We start from the raw sequence: 24,056 nt of genomic DNA, 5'->3' as shown, positions 1-24,056 counted from the left end.
TGCATTAACCAGTTAGTGCATGCCCACTGGTTAGTGCGTAAATGCCCCCTCAAAAAAGGTTTAAAATGATTTAGTGTGTTAACGCACACAGATTTCCAAGTTACTGCAGAATACCTGAGGGTGTCCCGCAGTACTCCACATTTTGCTGTGATAGGTGTGCATTAGCACCTAAAGTAGCTTAGTAAAAGGACCCCCAAAATAGTAACCATAGAAAATCAGTTCTGCTAGACATTAGAGCCTTGGTGCTTGTGGTTTGCATATGGTGAAATAGATATCTGTGCATCTATGGGTGACATGGACATTAAGGGGGTCTTTTACTAAGCGGTAGCATTTTTAGCTCACGGTAGAAATGAGCTGGTGGTAAACGCTGAGACGCCCATAGGGAATAATGGATATCACTGCGTTTACTGGTAGCTGATTTCTACCGGCGCTAAAAATGCTACCATGCTTTAGTAAAAGACCTAAGGGAGCTAATTTTCTAACAGGGTGCGTATAACAAAGTTAGAAAAAGGTACCTATTTTAACCCAGTTTTGTCTTGGCAACATTAGTGTATGGCGCTTATAAAAGATATATCCAGAACCAATCCCAGTAGGGCACACATCTACATGCACTAATTTTACACCTTCATGCATAAAAGTAGGTGCTAAGAAGATGCGGCTACTACAGTTATACAATACGGGATCATTTTTATAAGTTAATTTCATGTGTATATGCCAATATACATAGATGAATCTCCTTAATCGGTCTCTCAAATCAGCAAAGGTATCTATATGTAAACAGTCAACCACCCAGCTGTATTTGTCTATTTATAACATCACTTGGAATACAAAGAAGTTTGGATTCAAGTGATGTTATAAATAGACTGAAATAAATACAGCTGGGTGGTTGATTATTAAAATATACACAGAGGAGGAGCAGATTCTATATGTGAGGTATATGCTTACGCCGATTCCCATGCCAGGCCTGCTGAAACTTGGTGTAAATGTGCTGCCCAAGTTGGGCACACTGACCCATGTGCACAACTTTTCGGAACACCTCTGACCCTTCCCATGATCATCCCCCCCCCCCCCCCCTTTGAGTTTTGAGATTTGGGCACCAAGTGTTAAGCGTGCAGCCAAATGCAAGCACAAATCCTAATTGGTGCCAATGTCAATAATTGGTTTAGTGGCTAATTGCTTAGCCAATTAAGTTGCACATGCATCTTGAGAGTGCATCCAATTCTCTGTGCCATATACAGACTTAGTGAGAACTCGGGGGAGGAGGTGATGGAATGGGAAGAAAAAAAGGGAAGGCGGGGAGAGTGAAATTAACTAATGTATTACTCTCTCTTTATTTTCTTACTATACCTAATTGTAAATGTATTCACCACTGGTCTCTCTTTTTATATAATATACAGTGCAATCCGCTTAAGTGCAAGGGTCTGGGACCAAAGAAATACAAGCAGTTTACGGGAGCGTGCACTTAACTGTTGTGACCCAAAGAAGCTTGACAGCTGATAAACATATGTACAGTACCGTTTATTATACATATAGTATTCAGTCTCCATTAACTGATGTTATACAGTCTCCGTTAACTGACGTTAGGCTTACTTGAGTTCCATAGACTACATCTGCCAGACGGTAAAAACTGTCATAGCACTGACATCTGGCCTCCAGATAGGCCTGCACGGTGTTGAGACTCTCCAGCGCTCTTGCAGAAGTGACAGGAGGTTGTTGAATTTTGTCAGCTGCTCATTTCATCGTCTTGTTTCATCATAAGCCGTTGCCTGCGTGTAGGCGCATGTCGACATCAGTGCTGTCATCAGCTGTTTGTAGATCGTAATCAACAGCTACGTAATGATGAAACTCCTGTTCAGTAACACCGACTGGGATGTCAATAGCCTGTTCATCTGACGCGCTTGCAACAGCTGCATCTGTTTCGTCCCTCTCCACATCCTTAACGAAGCTTGCCCACTTGTAGCAGTTCACAATGGTTGCCTGTGTAACATGATTCCAGGCTTCTTTCTGCATACGTAGATTACGATCCAGTTCAACAGCATGTTTATCCTTGCCAGTCTGGTCATCCATAACGCTCATCAGACGACGTAGCACAAGAGCCCGATAATGTTGTTTGAAATTGGCTATTATGCCCTGATCCATAGGTTAGATCAGAGAGGTAGCGTTTGGTGGCAGGAAGACCACCTTGACGTTAGACAGATTGACATCATCACTGTGTGCAGGACAATCATCACAAAGCAACAAAATCTGACGCTTTTGTGCCTGCATTCTAGTGTCTTAACTTCTTTAGCCACTGCTTCCAAATTTCCCCAGTCATCCATGAATTTGCATTAGCCTCATATGACACAGGAAGTCGCGTAACATTTGTGGAAGTAATGGGGCAGTTTGCTCTTTCCAGTGACGAGTGGTTCCAACTTCTCACTCCCATCCATGTTGCAGCAAAGGAGGATCGTCAGTCGGTCCTTTGACGTTTTACTTCCTGTAGTTTCGGCTTGTTTGAATGCAAGTGTTGCATCAGGAATCGCTCGCCAGTAGAGACCGTTTTCGTCAGCATTGAAAATGTCATGAGGTGGAAACTCGTTCAAGATGGTAGGAAGAACTGAAACAACCCAATTTTCAGCATCAAGGTCATCAGCGTCTTGTTTTTCATCATGTTGTTTCTTGAATTTTATGTTGTTCCTCTCCTTCTATTTTTCCAACCATCCAACAGTAGCTTTGAATTCAGTTAGTCCAAGACTTTCAGCTAGCTGATTTAGCTTTCTCCATAAGCAGTGGACCACTGACAGGAAACTGTCTGCTCCTGACTTGAGAGAAACACTGAAGAGCATCTTTTACATCCTCAGCTTTTCCCGCCCATTTACGTTTCCTGTGTGGATTTGTAATGTTTTGCCAGTCTTCCAGAAGCTGATCTTTCTGCTTCAAGATATGTGAAATTTGACTGAGATTGACACCATATTCTTTAGCAATAGATGCTTGACTTTGTGTTCTAATTTTTTTAAGAACTTCTATTCGTTCACCCAGTGTTAAAGTCTTACAGTTGCACGACCACTCCAGTGTACACTCTAATAACATTCTTTCACTTATTCTGCCTGTGGCAGTTAAAGGGGTGGTAAATTTGAAATCTTGTTGGTTGTCACGCGCCAATCGGCTTCCATATTCCATGCGCGTGCTTATGCGGAGTCTTTCCTGCAGAGGAGTGGACTTAAACCATGCATATAAGCGAATCTTGCACTTAGTGGTGCGCTAAACCAGGGGCGTATCTGCGTGGGGCCACAGGGGCCTGGGCCCCCGCAGATTTCGCCCTGGCCCCCCTCCCCGCCGTCAACCCTCCCCCGCTGCTTACTTTTGCTGGCGCCGAGGTCCGACCCGCAATCTCCGTTTTTCGTCTTCCTCCGTGGCCATGCTTCCAGGAAGTAACGCTGCAGTGCTGATTCGTTGAATCCAGTTCGGCGTCTGACGTCAGACGTCGAACTGGATTCAACGAATCAGCACTGCAGCGTTACTTCCTGGAAGCATGGCCACGGAGGAAGACGAAAAACGGAGATTGCGGGTCGGACCTCGGCGCCAGCAAAAGTAAGCAGCGGGGGAGGGTTGACGGCGGGGAGGGGGTGGAGAGAGGCGGCGGGGGTGGGGGGGGAGGGAGGCAAAAATGTGCCCCCCCTCTCTGGCTGTGGCCCCCCCTACCGCCGGATTCCAGATACGCCCCTGCGCTAAACTGAAGTTTGTCCCTATAGAAATTGATGGCGCCAAAAATGGGACCGAAGTACGGCATGCAGTTAAGCAGAGCATGTGCTTATCTGATGTGCACTTAAATGGAGTGCACTGTATATATATTTTCTGCATAATTTTATAAGTGATTCATTTGTATCTGTTTTCATGTATGTGAATTGATATATGATTTTTTTTTATGTAGTTTCTTGTGACTTCTGAAGCAGGCATTATTCACAGAAACATGCCATATCAAGCCCTTTCTTAGTCTGGTGCTTCAATGAAGATTGATCTTTGTTTCCAGGTTCAGAGTGTTCTTTTGGACTTGTCTTGGAAGGGTTTTTGTACAACCCTACTCCGTTGCCTTATCTGTCTGACCTACACAGGGTGTATCTCCTTCTTTGCTTTTGTTGTCTTATAAAGTTACCCTGTGTGTAAAACTGGTCAGAGCTGGTGTGGTTTTGGATAGAGTATGGGTAGACATAGTAAAAGTGAAAGTAGTTGTGCTTGTACATTACTCCTGATGGCATCCTGTATGACTGCAGAGTGCAGAATTCAACAGATTTTTGCACAGAGGGGAATTGATGGGTTAGCTGGCCTCCCCAGCCTGTGGTAAAGACTTGCTGGCTCCCTCAGTGGCTCTTCCTGGGCCATGGTGGTCTAGAGGCCTCTTCGGGGGCCAGGAAAGAGCCCCACTCTTTCCTGCCCACTGCTGCTGCTCTGGGCTGGTGCCACCACTTTTTCAAAATGGCTGATGAGACAGTGGGCAGTCTTGGTGGCCATTTGGAAAAAGCAGCGGCATTGGGCCAGAGTAGTGGCAGCGTGCAGGAGAGAGGGTTCTTTCCTTTCAGGAGGAGGTACTTCCATGCAGCCCCTACTGCTCCTACCTTATGGGTGAGTCCAGGAGCAGCTGAAAAAAATACGGCTGCCGTGTGGGTGCAGGGAGGGAGGGAGGGAGGGAGCTGTAAAACCCAAACCAAAAACAAAAAAAAAGTGAATGCTATGTGGGAGTGGGTGTAGGGAGAGAGGCTGTAAAAAAAAATATGGGTGAAGGGGATGGAAGGGGGCTGTAAAGTGGAATGCAGGGAGGAGCCTTGGAAAAATATGGATGTTATCTGTCCAGGGAGGGGAACTGTACTATTGGTTAAATTATGACTAGTCGACTTGCAGAGGTGTGGTTTTTTTTTTTGCATGAGTAATATGTGGTGTAAGCAAGTGTATATGAATGTGGGTGCAGCTGCCTGACATGGGGACCTGCACTAACAGCGGGGATGGGGACAAACTTTGTCTCTCATTTTCTACTTTGAAGCCTGTTACTGAAATGGACTGTTGTTTATGTTTGAGCGATGCAGACAATGATATTTTGATTTTTTGGAAAAACAAGAAAACATGCCCATGACTAGCAAAATTTATATGGAGGATCCTGTATATCCTGCTACTGTACATCTTCTATTGCAGGAATGACTGTGGACAACAGGAGTGCTAGACTGAAGCTTGAGATTGTTGAAGACTTATTAATCCACAGATTTTAAAAATCATGATTGTTCTTCATAGGGTATATTTCTTCTCTCTAGGGCATACAGAATGGGGTTGGAAGGGTAGAGCGTGGTGGTGAGGAGCGTTATAGCGGCTCATTATTATTTTCTATTTGTAATTTATGCACAGCATCTTCCTTTTTATACTTAATAAAAATATTTAAATATAAAATAATTGTTCAAGGCTTCTGCAGATGACAGAGCCCACGGCAATGGGGTGGGGACAGAGACAGAAGTGATGGGGGCAAACTTTGTCTCTGTGATGTGCTCCACCTGCAATTTCTGTAGAATGCATGCTAGTATTTTATAAAGATACATCCTATGTGCTTTCATAACATAGGCTGCAAATAAGACACTGTTTTTCACCTTGAAGTGTAGGCGATCAGATACAAAATTCCCCATGGGGTGAATTCTATAAATGACACACACACACACACACACACACACACAAACACACAAAAAAAAAAAAAAAAAAAAAAAGCATTTATGGTGTATTCTATAAGCTGTGCCTACACACACACAAAAAGCACTTATGGTGGTTTAGAATAACATAAGTGGAGAGATTGCATGTAAATTTAGGCACTGATGAAAATGTGCAAATGCCACGCTTAAATTTATGCGTGGAGCACACACATTCTATACACGTGTAACTCACAACATGCCCCTTTTTTGGATCATATATAAATCACAAATCTAATTAGTGCCAATTGCTTGTTAAGCTAATTATTGTGACTAATTTTGTTCTATTAAATTGCATGTGTTCCTAAATTTGTGCATGTAATTTTTGGTGACTTTTATAGAATCATGGGGTATAACTATCTTTTGAAAATCTCTGAAGACATTCTTCTTCAACAAGGCCTACAACGCGAACCTATAGCCTCAACAATCCACTCGATGAACACCCACCTTCTATAATTACCCTAATCACTCTCTTCCTTCTTCTTTCTTCCCTTCCTTAATTGCCACACATTACGAACTGTATCTGATATCCTGAAATGACAATGTTAACAAATCTATGTAAGCCACATTGAGCCTGCAAATAGGTGGGGGAATGTGGGATACAAATGCAATTAAATAAATATATGTGTAATAGTTTGGTGAATGGATGAGTGGCACTTGTGTACATATCTGAAAAACTACTGGTAATGCGTGTGTGCACAAAGTACCTTGTGCCTTTAGAGCAGTGTTTCCCAAATCTGGACCTGTAATACCCCCTCCCCCTTGCCAGTTAGGCTTTCAGGCTATCCACAATGAATACATATGAAAGAAATTTGTATATAATGGAGGCAGTGTATGCAAATCAAGTTCATGTATATTAATTGTGGATGTCCTGAAACACTGACTTGCAAGGGGGTATGCCAGGACTGGATTTGGGAAACCACTGCTTTAGAGCAACAGCTCTCAGAAGGCAGCTTCATAAAGGCACATAAGCAGATATATTGCCTTCTATAAACTGGGCTCAACACATGCATCTCTGCCTTTACTAGAGATTGTGGTTTCAAATTACTTTCAAAGTCTAAGCAATTTTATAACCACTTCTGCACGTGGTGGACATGCATAAAAGGCTTTGAAACCCTCCCTTATCGAGGCTGTTTAAATTAGTAAAATAGTGCTTAAAAAATTGATACTGCAGGTAGAATTAGGTAAGGCTTCCAGGTGTCTACTTTTACCTGCAATAAGCTGAGGGATTTCCAAGAGTGAGGGCAAAGTTAGACATAGTGGCCTCAGAGCAGAAATTTGAGACGGAGCCCAAAAGAATCTGCTTCAGCTTCTGGCAGACATGGGCACCAAGACCCCCTTAATGCTGATTTTGCATGAGGGAGTGAAGAATTTTTAAAAGTGTATAGGTGTTTTCCCCAGTAAATAGGTGTGCATATAGCTTTCCTGAGGTTGCTTTTAAAGGGAATGCATGTGCATTCTTCCTGTTTTTGAAAATTCAGCTCTCTTCCAAAACGAGTCGTCAGTTTAGGATGTGTTGTGTGTTAATCCACTGGCAAGTATTATGAAATCAAGTAATTAGAGAGCAAAACCTATAGTTTGATAGGCTGGCAGCCCTTTCAGAGGGGTCCTTTTACTAAGATGTGCTGAAAAATGGCTTGCGATAGTGTAGGTGTGGGTTTTGGATGCACACGCCGAACCATTCTTCAGCACGCCTGTAAAAAAAAAAAAAACCTTAAAAATTTTTTTTTTGCTGAAAATAGATGTGTGGTAAAATCAAAATTGTGCATCCATTTTGGGTCTGCAACCTTACCACCAAACATTGATCTATCGGTAAAGTCTCATGCGGAACTGGGTGGTAATGACCTACGTGCACCAAATGCCACTTGGTGCGTGTCTGAAATAAAAAAATTTTCGGATGCATGCCATAAATGAAATTAGCACAAGAGCCATGTGGTATCTCCATTTTGGTGAGCACCTAGATGCTTACACGGCATACGGGTATGTGAGAAACCATCTTGAGGTCTGAGCATCTTTTATAGGTATTATTGAGTAAAAGGGGATTGCCTGAGCCATTTTAATTTGGGACTGTACAAAATACATGTTGACAAACTGACTAAAATCTGATACTGTTGTACATTTTATCTGGTTTATTTGGACAAACACACAAGAACCTACAACGATGGTAACATAGGACACTCTACTCTGTGGGTTGAAGCATTTGTTTATTGTCAGGAATATATTACACTCATCTGTACATCATGACTGAAATCTTACAAAGTTTTTATTATATAATAAGTCAAACCACATGACCTGTAGTGTGTGGAAAATACCTTTACATAAGAATGCAGAGTGTGTCCATGGGACACAAATGCAGATAGTGCAGAGACATAAATACCTGAAGAGTGTGTATGTGGGGGCTGCTTTGCTGAAAATGACATTGTTCATGACAGTAGCAACCTGCTTGTTGTGTGCAATGAACATTTGTAGAGTGACATGCAGTTAAACAACTGCTTGTTAATGAGCTTGGGTAGATCTTTCTGCTTAAAAAAAAACCAGATACTAATCAAAAGAAAAGAAAAATGAACGTTCCTTTTACAAAGTGCATACAACTGCCTTAAACTTTACATTTTGTTTGTCTGTTAAGTACTACTACTTCAATGTATCCACAATATTTAAATTAGACCTTGAGAGAGCTACATTGATGTGGAACTGCTCCTTCCTCTTGTCTGTGATGCCCATCTCAGTGCTGGACAAACAGCGCCTGGTCTTTCCTAGAAGCAACACTGTCATTCACTATGCTTTGTGGTATAACTAAAAGTACCACAGGAAAGCAAAGGTATACTACCATAGATTATGCGTGAGATCCCTTATGAGAAGTACTGCATTCCAGTCTGGAAGTCATACCTACATGAGGACACTGAAACGATGGAAGTAGTTTAGAGAAGGGCCACTAACATGGTAAATCAAAGGCAGACCCCAGTAAATCCCAGGCGAGAGTGATGCTGGGATTACTTAAGCGTTTGGGGTTTAAAAAAAAAAAAAAATAATAATAATTCTCAGGATCAGGAACGAGGAAGGAAGACTCTTCTCCCAGGCCTCAAACCATTACTCTCTCTCATCACTTCTAAATCACTCCCCTCCTCAGTGAGGAGTGTTTCAGAAATAAGTCCACAGAACGTGGTGATGTATAACTGCAATTCCAAATTTACTAATTAACAGTACCTTCATCTAAAACTTCAGGTGCTGTTTACAGTTTGTTCAGTGACAGCTTAAATATACAACTCCATTTCACATTTGGTCCGAAGACTCATTTTTACTCCCACAGGGGATAAACCTAATTCAATTCACTTTCCAGCCCAGAGCTGAGTTAGCTCCATGTAGGTTTCACCTGCCAGCTTTGCTCCAGTCCCCTATTACCAGGCTCCTCACGAGACATTGCATATTAAGGATTTTTCTTCCTAAGGAAAAAGCTTCCAGTTCTCCAGATCTTTGATCTTCACTCCTAGTCCATGAGGGCTGCTAACCGGTCAAGTTTTCAGGATACACCTAGGTATATGCACAAAGTAAACAAATTTGCATAGCCTGGAGTTAGTAGGCGAACAAATCTTCATTTATACTCATTAAAGATATCCTGAAAATGTGACCTGTTGGGAGTCCCTCAAAGACCAGGAGTGAAGACAAAGGTTCTTGATGAGTGCTTCCCAAACCTGTCCTGGGGGAACACCAGCAAGCAGGTTTTCAGGATATCCACAATGAATATGCATGAGATAGATTTACATACCAAGGAGGCGAGGCAGTGTATGGAAACTGATTTGGAAATCACTGCTCTAGATCAAGGGTGATCAACCTCAGCTCTCACCCAGTTGGGTTGTCAGGGTTTTCACAAAATATGCATGATCTCTATTTGCATACAATGGAGTCAGTGCATGCAAATAGACCTCATACATAGTCATTAAGGAAATCTTGAAAACTTGACTAGGTTGTGGTCCTTGTGGACCGAGGTTGGACATGTCGGCTCTAGAAACCCCAGATCTAGCTTAGTGGTTTCCAAACCTGGTCTTGGAGGCACCCCAGCCAGTCAGGTTTTTAGGATATCCATAATGAATATTCATGAGAAATTTGCATGCGCTGCCTCCATTACATGTAAATCTCTCATGAATACTCATTGTGGATTTCCTAAAAACCTGATGGGCTTGGGGTGCCTCCAGGATTAGGTTTAGGAACCACTGGTCTACATTCACACTTAAGATCTCCCCTCCACTTCGGTGTTTTTCTGCCCTGGCTGTGGTGTTTAGGTAAGATCCCTTACAGGATCTTTAACTCTCTTCCCTGTTTAGAGTTCAGTTTGCTTCTTGGGGTGCAGGATTCAAGGAATCAAAACCCTCCAATCCTAAGCATGCCCTCCTTTCACTTTGCTCTGAGATCTGGGTAATTTTTCAGGGCCGTAAAACAATTCAATAGGATGTAAGCTGTAATGCACAACGAAGGAAGAGATTTTTGAAGAGCTATTGAAGAGTGGAGTTTTTGTTTTCCTGACCACTGATAGAGATCACTCCAGCCTGATGCAGAGCAGATTCTTGTTCTCTTTTGCACAGATTGAACATTAAGTCCTTGCAACGCAAAGTGAGACCTGCATATTCCTTTGATTTTCTTAGGGGCCATTTTCCAAAGCTGTGGTAAACACTAACAGGTGCTTATGGCAGCAAAAACCTGGCGTACCGTGGGGGCGCACTCAGGCATCCCACGGTAATTTTGGGATGTGCATACACTACCCACATGCAAAAAAAAAAAAAAAAAAAGCTTAATTTTTTGTTGCGATGGGGACGTGTCTGGGGCACAGAGTGGATGTGTTCACTAATTAGTTAGCGTAGCTATATTCCCATGTGCTAACTGATTAGACCTGTTGAGCGCATAAGCCCTTACCAACTACATGATGGGTGGTAGTAAGGGCTCGTAAACTAATCTGATTCAATAGCCATGCGCCAATGACAAAATTAGCGCATGGCCATTAATACAAAAAATAGGAAGTTTGACCATTTTGCCCCAGTGGTAAAAATGGCCTTAGCACAGTGGTTCCCAAAGCGGGTCCTGAAGGCACCCCAGCCAGTCAGGTTTTCAGGATACCCACAATGAATATTCATGAGAGATTTGCATGCAATGGAGGTTATTAATGCAAATTTCTCTCATGAATATTCATTGTGGGTATCCTGAAAACCTGACTGGCTGGGGTGCCTCCAGGACTAGGTTTGAGAACCACTGCCTTAGCATGAGGGGAAAGCCCAGCACAAGGGCTGTTTGGTAAAAGGGCCTCTTTGTGATTTGAAACCCAATCCCAATTGCAGGATACAAAACTGCATTTGTTATGCAGGCAGTGCAAACAAACAAACAAAAACAAAAAACACCTAACCCTCAAAACAGATACTTTTTGCTGCCCCATGGACCACAAGTGATTCAAAGCAGTGTTTCCCAAGTCCAGTCCTGGAGTACCCCTGCCAGTCAGTTTTCAGGATATGCACAATGAGTATGCATGAACCTGAATTGCATACACTGCTTCTATTATATGTAAATCTTTCATGCATATTCATTGTGGATATCCTAAAAACCTGACTGGCAAGGGGTACTCCTGGACTGAACTTGGGAAACACTGATTAAAAGCATGCCAAGCCAAATAAATTTATGACATCTAATCTAATCTAATCCAATGTTTGTATTGTGCCAAATCACCGTAAAGGGTTCAAAGTGAATCACAACATAACATTCAAAAACAGAGTAGCCTTCTGGGATTTACAGTAACAGTCAAAATTAAATTAAGATAAAATCATACAATTAACCTGAATATTTTTAAAATAAAAAAGCTTTAAGAGAACAATGAAAAAGAGAGTAAAACATCATGGCTACCTTTGTAGCTGAAGGCTCAATAGCAGCACATTTGTGACCATCTCTGAGCAAAGGCGATTGAAGTCGCCAGAAAGAAAATGAGGTTTTAATTAGCAAACAATGTGTAATACAACAGTCCAAGCCCTATCCTTTTATGTGAAACAATAAAAAACAGAAGTTCAAACAAGTAACTTTTGCAGACTGCCCTTATGAAGCCATGACATGAAAAATCAAGACCTTCTCAACATTTTGGGGATCCCAGACTTTAGTCACCTTTTCTCAGAGATGGTCATATTTAGTGAAAAAGAGGTGATCCTGGGAGAGTATATATTATGCTAGGGAAATAAATGCTGTGCACACATTGATATTTTCAAATGTAGACATGCATCATGCCTCTAATTGGCCACCTGCAGAAAGAATACAGACCATTTGCACCTAATATCAACAGCTTCCACATACTCTGTATTAGATGGACTATTCAAAATTGCACCCTCCCCCGTCACCACCAAGATGCCAAACTTTTTAAATTTCCACAGACCTGCAATTGAATTTACAAAGGAAAAGTCTGTCAAATTTCCTTTAGAATATTTTTTTGGGGGTGGGGTGGTAGGGAATCACCGTAGCTACTTCTATACCCTTAAACTTTATACTGGCTCTCCAGCAGCTTGCAAAGTCAGGGCTCTAAATCAGGAATAAGGATTTCAGAAAACAATTCCCATGCATTGTTTACTGGCCCCCACTGCCGCCAGCCCCTCCCCTTCATGGGACAGCTAAACGTATCTGTGCTGTGAAGTGGTGAGGGGATTTTCCATCACTGATTTTTACCTGGGTAGCTATTCAATAACTGGATACAATTATTTGAAAACTCTCCTCACAACTCAGGAATTGTGAGCCACAAGGACGAAGGTCAGAGAGCAAAATAATCCAGATGTGCGTGTGACCAGAACTGAAAATAATGTAAGGAAACTAGCTTGAAATGTTATATTGATTACTATTATTAATGTGGTTACATGGTCAGCATTCACCATTTGTGTTCATCATTCTGAACCTCTTCCCTGCTGAGAACAGTTTAACATAATTAACACTTGTCACAGTACTACCCTACTGTAAGCTATTGTAGTGCAGCTGTGTATTTCACAAGTTCTACCTTCAAGTGGTGCCTGTTTATTGCAACAAGTTCTACCTTAAAAATATACTCCTCCTCTTAGTTACATCACATTGTTTCTATGTTTGCAGAGAGTATATGCTAGATGTGCAAACCTCACATTATAAACTGAGTCAATAGAACATAATCTAGTCTATAAAAATGCTCACACCTACAATGTAAGACAGAAACACTCTGCACAGATAAAAATGATCATAGAATCATTTAAAATAGCTATCTAATTTCTACTAGCAAGACAGGATTGATCTTTTGGTGGACCCAGGGGCATGGCCAGAGCCCAAGGTGGGGGGGGGCACATTTTGGTCTGCCACTGCCCCCTCACCTCATCTCCCCCCTCCGCCGCTGCCTCGTCACTCCCTGCCACTGCTATTTCATACCTTGGCTAGCAGGGGTCCCCAAATTGAGCATGCTCAGTGTCACTAAAACCAGTGTGCTGGACGTGAGGGAAAGAGCGAGCAGGGCGGGCAACACGGCGGCACCGAGACCAGTGCTTGATGAAGGCTTCAGCTGGCAGGGGTTGGGAACCCCCGCCAGCAAAACCAGGGGCCCAGGCCCCCCTGGCCCCAAGTAACTATGTCACTGGGTGGACCCTAGACAAACAAGCTCCCCTCCTCCCCTAATAATAATAATACACGTTTTAAAACTTCCACAAATGGGGTCTCATATAGTTCTGACTGCAGAGGAAAACCAATAGTGGAGAAAGCAGCTGCTTGCTGCTGCCTCCTGCTGACAGAAGAACAATGTACAGGGGGTGGGGAGCACAGCCAGACCTCTCTGGGCTCTGGTGGCTCTCACCTCCCTCCATATACAAATACACATTTCTTTCTGCCAGCAGCTGGCTCGCCAGGGTAAAATATGCCTTGGGAGTCACTGAATTAGTCAATCAGAGAGGGCTCCTCTTAAACATCTGTGCCCTAGGCATGTGACTAGTTTGCCTATGCGTAATCCTACCCTGTCTAGCAGCGAGGATGCATATACAATAACAGAACATAGTGTTTTCTAGCTCCTTCATAGAAATCCACTACAGATGCGACAGCAACTCTAGTCAATTATGAGGATACTACTACCTATGAAATGCTGAAGTCAAACAGCACAAATCTTTTAGGGAATAATGATTTTCTGGCCTCTTGAATGTTTGCTTTGGTGGCTGGCGTGCAGTCATCTTGTTCACACGTATGTGTGTGTACAGGGGACAACTTTGCACACAGCAGTGATGAATGGCTTGATCCCTGTATAGATCCCATTCTGCTCAGACCAAAAAGAAAACACTTCAGAGCAATGGATTCCTGCAGTGGATCTCAAGCTGGGAAGAGTTTGTAAAATCTTTTATCCACCACAGGAACACAGAACCCGAAGTCAGTGCTACTAATCATTAATCATTAACCTATGAAAAAGAAAAAAAAACTGACTTGCAATTGATTGTAAAGTAAGATATCTCACGTATATCTTATCTGGTTTAATGTTTCTGCATTTGTTTTATGGTTGTGGACTATGGGGGCCTTTTCAGAGCCACAAAAGCAGCAAATCGCTCTTTGCATTTACAGGTGGTTTTATGTGTTTGTGATGTCAGCAGTACGACCAGGAGCCCTATAAAAAAAAATAAATTAAAACAATTATATCAAAGGTATTCACGCTGCATGCGTTGTTCCCATTTCACTAAGAGCCACAAGACAGAACAAAGACGACCTACACCGCTGAAGCTGAGAAAATGCAAGAATGCTAATCTTATGAAGATACATTTTCAACAGCCTGCCAGCAAGACTAAGAGGGTAGTTAGTAAGCTGCAGTATAATATCGCATTTTACCACAGCTTCATTAACTTCAGGAGTCACTATCCTGTGGTAATTCAGTATTGTAGATTAGTAACTTCTGTGGAATAGGAATAACACAAAATCCAATCAAGTTTACAAGCTGCTAAATTCTGCTCCCTGCTAAAGGTTGGCCCAGTGCTCCTGAGGGTATCTTAAAGGGCTTGCAATAAACTATATATAGGGCAAACTTCAAGGATGTTTAAGACTCAAATGTTTGAACATAATTACTGCATTTCTCATCATAAAGCAGAAACCCCAATGGTACCAACACTGCATGAAATTTGGGGGATCGAGGAGCGGTTATATCTAGGGATGTCCTGCTGGGGGGGGGGCAACGGGAGGGGGGGGGAAGAGAGGTGATGCTGTGTGTGTAGGGAGGGGCATGCTGCGGGAAACAGTATCCTGAGGGAGCATTAATTTTACAATGCTTCTCTGACATTTGTGTGGGTGGGGGGGAATCTACAGTTGTTCTGCACGTGTGCAGCTTGTCAAATCACTGCTCCTTCTGGACCTGGATAGGCTGGGATGTGCAGCCCTGCTCCTACTTTACAAGAGGTTGTACATTTGGTAGAACCTCTTTGTAAATGCTGTTAGAATGCCACACGTCCTGACTTGGATGTGCGAATTCCTCGCTCCATGTTCTTTGTTGTATGCTGCTCGCGAGAGGTGCTTTTGCAATGCAATTGTGAAAGTGTCAGCACTCATATGCATTAACGCTAGACTTTTTAACATTTGATGTCCAAGCGAGTTCAGCTAGAAAACTCTAAATTTGGGATCAGAAAGGTAAGCACAACTGCATCCTCCATCACTGCTGCAACCCCAGGGCTAGAAGAGAAGTTAGCTGACACCTGCCTTGAAGCAGGTGTAAATCATGATAACTGGCAACAAATGCATACTTCTCTGGTCTGCCCACACCATGCCTCCTTCAAAACTGTGTATGCTGTGAATCTACACATGTAAATAGCAGCTTTCTAAAATCAATTTTTACATGCACAGGTTGTTTATACATACAAATGCCAAGCAACCCTTCTAAAACAACCTCTGTCATCTGCTCTATATGTATATGGTTCAAATGTTTTTGTTAAAAAAAGTGACAAGGAAATGATTGATTTAAAAAAAAGAAAACCAACCTCTCTTCTCTGAATTACGTATGTAAACCAGTGCAGAATGATAATGAAGTTTTAACATTTCTAAGTCTAACTGATCCGAGGCAAACTTCAGAACTCGTGGTGATGGCCAAAGGGGACAATGCACAATATGGTTAATTCTCCTTGATTTTATAAAGCCCCCATTTTGGCAGACTCTGAAGCTGTCATGTCTAATCACACCTACTACAACGTAAGGTGGACACAACAGTGGTGAATCTGTTGTGTCCACCCTATGTTGTAGTTGTAGATTTTTGTGGTCTCTTTCTGTATTAAGTAATCACACCTACTGTACATCTGGGTTGGAATGCAGATATTGAAAGTAATTTGCCAGTTTGGTTCCAGGATAGTTCTGATACGTTCCAAGGATCAGGACACAGCTTTGCAAACCAATAATAAAAAAAGCCCTCTTTGTTTCAGGGTGACTTTCTGGATTGTGTGGTCAGAACGTCACAACCTCAGGAGAAGTGTGGTTATGCAACATATGTGGTGGCAAGGCCAAGGATTTACAAGTATTCAGTATTCTGCTTTAAACCTAAATTACGCTACCCAAAATAGAATGAAATCCAAATGAAAATTCGTGGAATTCAGTTCTCTGTTTCTAGCATTTCTTTTTATCACTACCATTTTTCAGAAGGTGAAGTGCTGATATTAATAATAATTAAATCTGGCAAATGAGATATTAATAATGAGCTTACAAGCTAGCTGAGGAGTTATTTATTTCAAAAGGCATTTCTATTTTGCGGTTAAGTTGCTGGTGTTTGATGACGCAAATATTGAAAGGCGCTTCTTGTATTTTGCAACTTTTTGTTTTGTTTGGGGTAGAAATATACCTGGGAGGCTAGACAGAAATCCATTTTGTTTAGCTACATGTTTTAGGCACAAGTTTGTATCAGCACTCAGGGTCATCCAGTAATATCCAAAGATGAAATGATGAACATTTGTATCCCTGTCGAAATATAATGTTCTACTTTGCCTATTATCTTTTTTTGGAACCTGGAATACTGATAATGAAGGCTGAAGTTCACTTCATATGAACAATTAGTTGTCATATATTTGTTTTCCCTTTTGGTTTGAACCATGGTAAACAGTTTTACACATCAGCCTGCACTGGATATAATGTTTTAAGACAACAGCGTGCCAATAGGAGGAACCTCTTTCAGTGGAATCATATATCTACATTAACGCAGCTACAAGGCATGCTTGCAGTAAAAGACCCTGGTAATTTACTGGTTCTCTTTTCTTGGACGACAGTTTTCTGAGTACTGAAGAAATGCTCAAAAGCCATGTTACATATCGTGACCATGTCATCTCGATGCGGTATTGACTTTGGAGGGAGAAAGAGAGCCTGACGCTGAGTGATAAATAGGTGATGATGGAGACAGTCTCACAGGACTCATGGGCTCTGCTGTCTGCAGCTTCCAGAGTAGTTCCTCGTTGGTTCTGCTCAGCCTTTTCTTCTCCTTGGTCTCTTTTTCCACGCTTTCTTGAAGGTTAGCGTTGTCTTCAGACAGCTGCCTGGAACCATAAAGGTACAACATTAAACTACTTCATGCCAAATTCTGCTTTCATATTGAGCCTGAATTCATGGTAGTGGTTGGACATTGAGGGGTCCTTTTACTAAGGTGCACTGAAAAATGGCCTGCGGTAGTGTAGACATGTGTTTTGGGCAAGCGCAGAATTATTTTTTAGTGCACCTACAAAAACGCCTTTTTTTTGTGTGGGCCAAAAATGGACGTGCATCAAAATGAAAATTGCCACATGTCCATTTTGGGTCTGAGACCTTACCACAAGCCATTGACCCAGTGGTAAGGTCTCACACACTAACCGGGCAGCAATGGTCTACGTGTGCAAGAAAATAAAAAATATTTTTCAGCTGCGCATAGCAGACGTTCGCCAAAATTGAAATTACTGCAAGGGCCATGCGGCAACCGGGCAGCAACTCCAATTTGGCCTGCGTTGGGCGCCTACGCGGCTTAGTAAAAGGGCCCCTGAGAGTAGGATTCTGTAAATGGTGCCCAAAGTCAGGTGTAAAATCCATGCTAAGTGTCAATTCTATAAAGGTCGCTTAGCGACAAACGACCTTTATAGAATAGACTAGAATGGATTCCCATGCCCAACTTTGGGTGTGAGGACTTACACCTTTTGAAACCTGGTGTAAATTCTCGCACCCAACCAATAGCAGTTGGATGTGCAAATCCAAGTATTCTATAACCTGATGCCTAATTTCTGGAAACGCCTTTGACCTGCCCATGCCCTTCCCATGGCCACGCCCCCTTTTGAGTTGCACACTATCAAATTTAGGCGCAAATGTTATAGAATAATGACTAAGGCAGATGCACGCCTAACTCCTAATTATTGCCAATGATTAACACCTAACTGACTAAATGGTTTGCACGTGCATCTGGGATCCGCACGCAAATTTGGGCAACCTATATATGGAATCTGGGGGGGGGGGGGGGGCCTACAGAGGAAGAATACACATTTCTTTAAGGACATTTAGGCTCTGTATTTTTTCAGTGGAAAGAAAATCTGTGTCATTTTCTGCAATGTTCCGCATTCGCTCGAGGAGACATTAAATGTAAGGCACAAGAACAGGGATTAATTTTAACACAGGATTCCTGTTTTTAAAAAAACATTCCTCAAATGCACTGATTTTATAAAAGCAGCACAGGCACCAATGCTACTAAGACAGGCACTCAGAACTATCCCAGTAAAGCCTTAGTAAGACAGGTACTGGGAACTATCCCAGTAAAGCCTTAGTAAGATTTAGAACTGTCCCAGTAATACACATTACTGTATATGAGAATACTTACACTACAGTTATACCTTATTTGAGCTAGGTGCAAATATGTACATCTACTCTATTCATATATATATATATATATATATATATATATATATATATATATATATATATATGTATGAATGATAAAGTATGCTTGTATATTGCAGTTCTGCTGTACTCTATCCAACGTATGCTCCCTCCTTTCAGGAAGGCCTATGCGTGGTCAATATGTATGATTTTGTCAGCACATATCCAACTGTACAATTTTATAATAGTCATTTTCTGTATGTGAAACACGCTTTAAAGATGAGTCATGCTTTACGAATTTACCCCTGTCATGAGCAAAACATAATAATCACCCTTGGCTAAAAGCTTAGCAAAGTGATGCAAAGGGAATCAGAGCCACTGGAACATGTGAAACCTGCCATTTGCATAGCAGGACAAGACTCAAGATGCATTACAATATCTACTTAGAACAATACAAGGGAGGAATAATTTGTTTAAAAATATGTTATGCAGTTTATCACTTCTTCAAGGAAAGGAAGAGTTGGGAACTCATTCTGTGGTAACGGTTAGTGATTTTACATAAAGGAGTCAAAATCTTTTTGGGGTAAGGTGCAAAAGCCACAGGTACACTTTTTGTTTATTTATTTATTAAACTCTTATAACCTGCCAATCTGGGGAAACCCTGTCTCTCTGCAGCAACAGAACAACACACGTCACACAAATAAAGATAAAATTCTATAACAAAAATAACTAAGATGACAAAAATAAAATCAAAACCCCATTAACAATGTTAACTGCATAAAATCAGAATATCAATGTGAAGGTATTCAAAAATTTCTATATCTGCCGGTCACCCCATCTCAAAACAACATATAAGGCCTGATATTTAGCTGGCAGCGATCAGCGTTTTGTTGACCACTGTCTGCATTATCCTCAGAAGTCAATGCTGGGAATGTCCGGGCTCCGGCACTGCATTTCTGGGTATATGGAGCCAGTGAAAACGTAGCCAGATAAGGGGCTCTTTAATTAAAGGGTTGCTATACGGCAACAGGCTTGCCGTGCGGCAACCTGGAACTACCGCCAGCCCAATGCAACTGTCAATGGTAGTTCAGCCTTAAGCATGTGCCATTTCTGGCGCTACGAAAAATAATTCCGTAATTTCTAGCACGGCGCTAACCCAGCAGTAATCGATGCCGGGTTACCGCTTGAGCCCGTCACCTCAATGGGTGGCGGTAAGTGCTCCTCCCGCATGGCCACGTGGTAAGAATAATCTTACCACATGGCCATGTGTTTTTAGGGGCTATTTACCCGCTGCAGTAAAATGGCCCTGGCATGCAGCAAAAACGGCCCCTGCCGCTACCGCAGGGCCCTTTTTACAGCAGCTTGGTATAAGGACCCCGAAGTGCAATATTCAGTCCTTAACCGGCTATGGCAAACTGCATAAAGATAGGACAGATATTTATGCGGTTACTTTGGCCGGTTAAGTGGTGAATATCAGCACTTAACTGGCCAAGTGCTGACTCCACCCCAGAATGCATTTTCAGTGGGACTATCCAGTTATGTGCCACTGTGTATGACAGTTTAGCCAAGAACAAGTGATTTAACCAGCCAGGAGCCATTTCTGTCTGGTTAAATTGCTTTGAATATCGACTCCATAATAGAATATTTTTGTACAAGCAACAGTAAACAAAATGACAAAGGAGACGGAATGGCTTCCCTATGAAGAAAGACTAAACAGGTCAGGGTGTCTCCGCTTGGAGCAGAGATGACTTCAGAGGAGATATGATAATGTCTATAAAATCATGAGTAGAATGAAACAGGTAAATAGGAAATACTTGTTTACCCTTTCATTTAGTATTAAGCCTAAAGGCCTCTTTTATCAAGCTGCCTCTTTTATCAAGCCTAAAAGGCCTCTTTTATCAAGTTTCCGCATGGAAGTGCCAACAAAGACCATTCAAAGCAAAAGGGCTTTGTGGGTACTGCTAGCGCGGTTTGATAAAAGAGGCCCTAAGAGACACTCCGTAAAGCTACTAGGCAGCACTTTTCAAACAAATACGACAAAGTATTTTTGTGCTTAACATACAATTAAGCTGTGGAATTTGTTGATGACTAATAATGTAACACAGTAACATAGTGATGGCATATAAAGACCAAAATAGCGCAGTAAGGTGGATAGAGTTGATAATAATACTGCTCCACATATACAGTACTATACCTTGTGATTAAGTATTCAGGTACCTTATGTCTCTGTTCAAAGCAGCTTAAAAAGCTAAGTAGGTATTTGAAGCAAATGGGACCGGGGCGGCCCAAGAGAGTATGCCACCTGAGGTGAGGGGATGGTCTGTTGACCCAGGCTCCGCTCTGCTCCGCCCACTCACCACCCCACAGTCTGACATCTGCCCCCTTCCTTCTTCCCCTGAATTTACCTTTTTTTTCCTGGCTTTCCAAAAGTCGGGTCAGCACTGGTTCCCATATGCTGCCCTGCTGCCAGCCTCGGCCCCTTCTCTCTATTTTGGCCCGCCCTGCTTCTGAGAAAACAGGAAATTACATCAGAGAGGTACGCTATAAGAGAGAAGGGGTTGGCAGCAGGGCAGCATATGGGAACCGCTATCGCCCTGACTTCTGAAAAGCCAGAAGGCAAATTTGAGGAAAGAAGGGCGGGGGACAATGCGTGAGCACAGCGGCCTTGGGGGTGGATGCTGCTCCACAAGAGTGCCACCTGAAGACCCCCGCCTCAGGTGACCTAATGGTAGGGCCACCACTGAATGGGACACTTGCTCAAGATAGGTCAGGGCAGAAGCAGGATTCAAATCCTGACTTCCCTGGTTTTCAGCCCATAGCCCTAACCATTAGGCTACCTCTTCTGCCATCCTTTGCCTACATCTCCAAGCCTTTCTTATGGGCTGTACCTGCTGTGCCACCCAGGTTATCATCCATATCTCCTTTGAAGTACAAAAAAGTAATTTAAGTGCTTCCATCCTTTTGGTATTCCAGAAGTACCTCAATGGCAAGAGGAAGGCGGCCTATCGCTGGCAGGCCGATACTCAAAACTCCTGCAGTAAAGCCAACAGAACCTATACTGCTGGAACAGCGCAGAAAACTAGTTCGCCAATGCTCAAAGGAAATGGTATTCAAATTATATACATGCTGTAAAAGTGAAAGCAAGGGGGGAAATGTGCTTGGCTCATGTGCAGAAGAGTTTTGAAGTAAGCTCAGCTCTTGTGCGCATGCGCCAGGCAAAACTGAAAGTGAAGCACACATTAGGACCCGTTTTCTGCGCCTTTAAATATAAGCTTTTCAAATTTTTTTATTTTATTTGGAAGGCTCATATAGGAAATAAACTCATTACCACCCATTTGACTACTTTTGCATGTTATTTGTGCTAATCTTTGGTGCATACATTTGGGCTCATTTTCAAAAGAGAAGGACGCCCATCTTTCGACATAAATTGGAAGATGGGCGTCCTTCTCACGGGGTCGTCCAAATCAGTATAATCGAAAGCCAGTTTTGGACGTCCCCAACTGCTTTCCGTCGCAGGGACGGCCAAAGTTCAAGGGGGTGTATCGAAGGCGGGACTTGGGCGTGCCTAACACTAGGACATCCTCGACCCATAATCGAAAGAAACAAGGACGTCCCTGATGAACACTTGGACGACTTTACCTGGTCGTGTTTTTCTTACAACTAAGGCACAAAAAGGTGCCTGAAATGACCAGATGACCTCCCCTTACTCCCCCCAGTGGTCACTAACCCCCTCCCACCCTCAAAAAATATCTTTAAAAATATTGATTCCCAGCCTCTATGCCAGCCTCAGATGCCATACTCAGGTCCATCACTGTTTTAGGTCCACAGGAGCAGTTTTAGTGGGTGCAGTGCACTTCAGGCAGGCGGGCCCATGCCCATCCCCCCTACCTGTTACATTTGTGGAGGAAACAGCGAGCCCTCCAAAACCCACCACAAACTCACTGTACCCATATCTAGGTGCCCCCCTTCACCCGTGAGGGCTATGGTAGTGGTGTACAGTTGTGGGTAGTGGGTTTTAGGGGGGATTTGGGGGGCTCAGCACACAAGGTAAGGGAGCTATGTACCTGGGAGCAATTTATGAACTTCACTGCAATGCCCCCTAGGGTGCCCGCTTGGTGTCCTGGCATGTCAGGGGACCAGTGCACTACAAATGCTGGCTCCTCCCACGACCAAAGGGCTTGCATTTGGTCGTTTCTGAGATGGTCGTCCTTGGTTTCAATTATCGCCGAAAATCAGAAATTCAGGATTTGAGCGTCCCTGACTGTATTATCGAAACGAAAGATGGACGTCCATCTTGTTTCAAAAATATGGGTTTCCCCGCCCCTAGATGGGGTCGTTTTGCGAGGACGTCCTCATCAAAGCTTGGACGTCCCTTTCAAAAATGCCCCTCATTGTCTCCCATACTACAGCCCTCTGAGCATTCTGCGCTCACTAATGCCAGCGCTAATCACATCTGGCTATGGTGTTATGTTTTCAGCACTAAGAGGTAGTTCTGACCCAGAAGCAGAGCCAGGTTGATGGCGCGGGGGGAGCAAAAGCGGCACAAGAGCTGACTTCCGCCGGCGCACATTTTCAATGCAACACAAGAAAAATAATAGGTGCCGGCAGAACTTCGTTTGGGGGAGCAGCCACTCCCCTGGCGCCCCACCTAGATACGCCACTGTTCTGATCCTAAACAAAGGTTTGGGGAGGAGTAACTTGCATGTGAATGCACTTATAACACTAACCACCATACTGGGCAAGCTAGACAGGTCATTTCATGCCACTGTCATACTATGGGGTAAGTCCAGGGCCAGTGAGAGACTGAATCAGGCCCGAGGTAGGGCTGCCGCAGCTGGGTCCAGGGCAGGGCCGCTGGCGCTCCCCCCAATTGTCACCCCCCCTCCCCCGGGTATCAGAGTCGCAATTGAAATACCTTGGCTGGCAGGGATCCCAAGGCCCTGCCAGCAGAAGACGTCTTCTTCCAGCGCTGCTCTTCTGCTGATTGCCTACCCCTGCGGCTGCTTCTTCTCTCAGGGCATGCTCAATTTCAAAACCGAGCAAGCACCTAAAAGCAGCTGCTCAGCTGGGCAGAAGAGCAGTGCTGGAGGAAGACCTGCAGTGTCTGCTCCTCCGGGTCCTCCCCAGCCTCCAAGGGGGACCAAGCCACTGCGCCGGAGTTTTCTCTCTCCTGCTCCTCACTAGACACCAGGGAACCCCCAGTAAAAGCCAAGGGGTGCCAGAGTAAGGTGTGTGTGTGTGGGGGCAGGGTAGCAAGCTTTTTTAATTATGTCACAGAGTGTAGAGTATGTCAGATGGTGTTGGGGAGGGGGGTATGTAAAGGGTGTTAGGGGTGTCAGGGATGGGCATAGAGGATGTCATGGGGTGTTAGTTGAGTAGCAGGGTCCATGTTAAATGCATTGCTGATAGCACTGATGAATTTACCACCTTCTCTTCAAGTGGCAGTAACTGCATCTACATTATAGGTAATGCATATACCATGTGGTAAATATCTGCCTTGTGTAGCAGTTGAAGGGGTATATGCTGGCCATGTCTCCAACAGCTACTGCATGGGTTGTGTAC

The 24,056-nt window shown here is 43.2% G+C and overlaps 1 protein-coding gene across 1 annotated transcript in view; it reads right to left on the bottom strand.

The window, feature by feature from the left end:
• Positions 1-15,019: 15,019 nt before the first annotated feature.
• Positions 15,020-24,056, bottom strand: part of MTUS2 (microtubule associated scaffold protein 2) — a 494,757-nt gene continuing 485,720 nt past the window's right edge. Inside the window, exon 14 of the mRNA XM_030202400.1 lies at positions 15,020-17,197. Coding sequence (XP_030058260.1) covers positions 16,987-17,197 — 211 coding nt within the window. The 3' untranslated portion in view covers positions 15,020-16,986. The remainder of the gene's footprint in view (positions 17,198-24,056) is intronic.

Source organism: Microcaecilia unicolor, chromosome 4 (assembly GCF_901765095.1).
Source record: "Microcaecilia unicolor chromosome 4, aMicUni1.1, whole genome shotgun sequence".
Classification (NCBI taxonomy): domain Eukaryota; kingdom Metazoa; phylum Chordata; class Amphibia; order Gymnophiona; family Siphonopidae; genus Microcaecilia; species Microcaecilia unicolor.
This window is presented reverse-complemented; position numbering and strand designations above follow the sequence as displayed.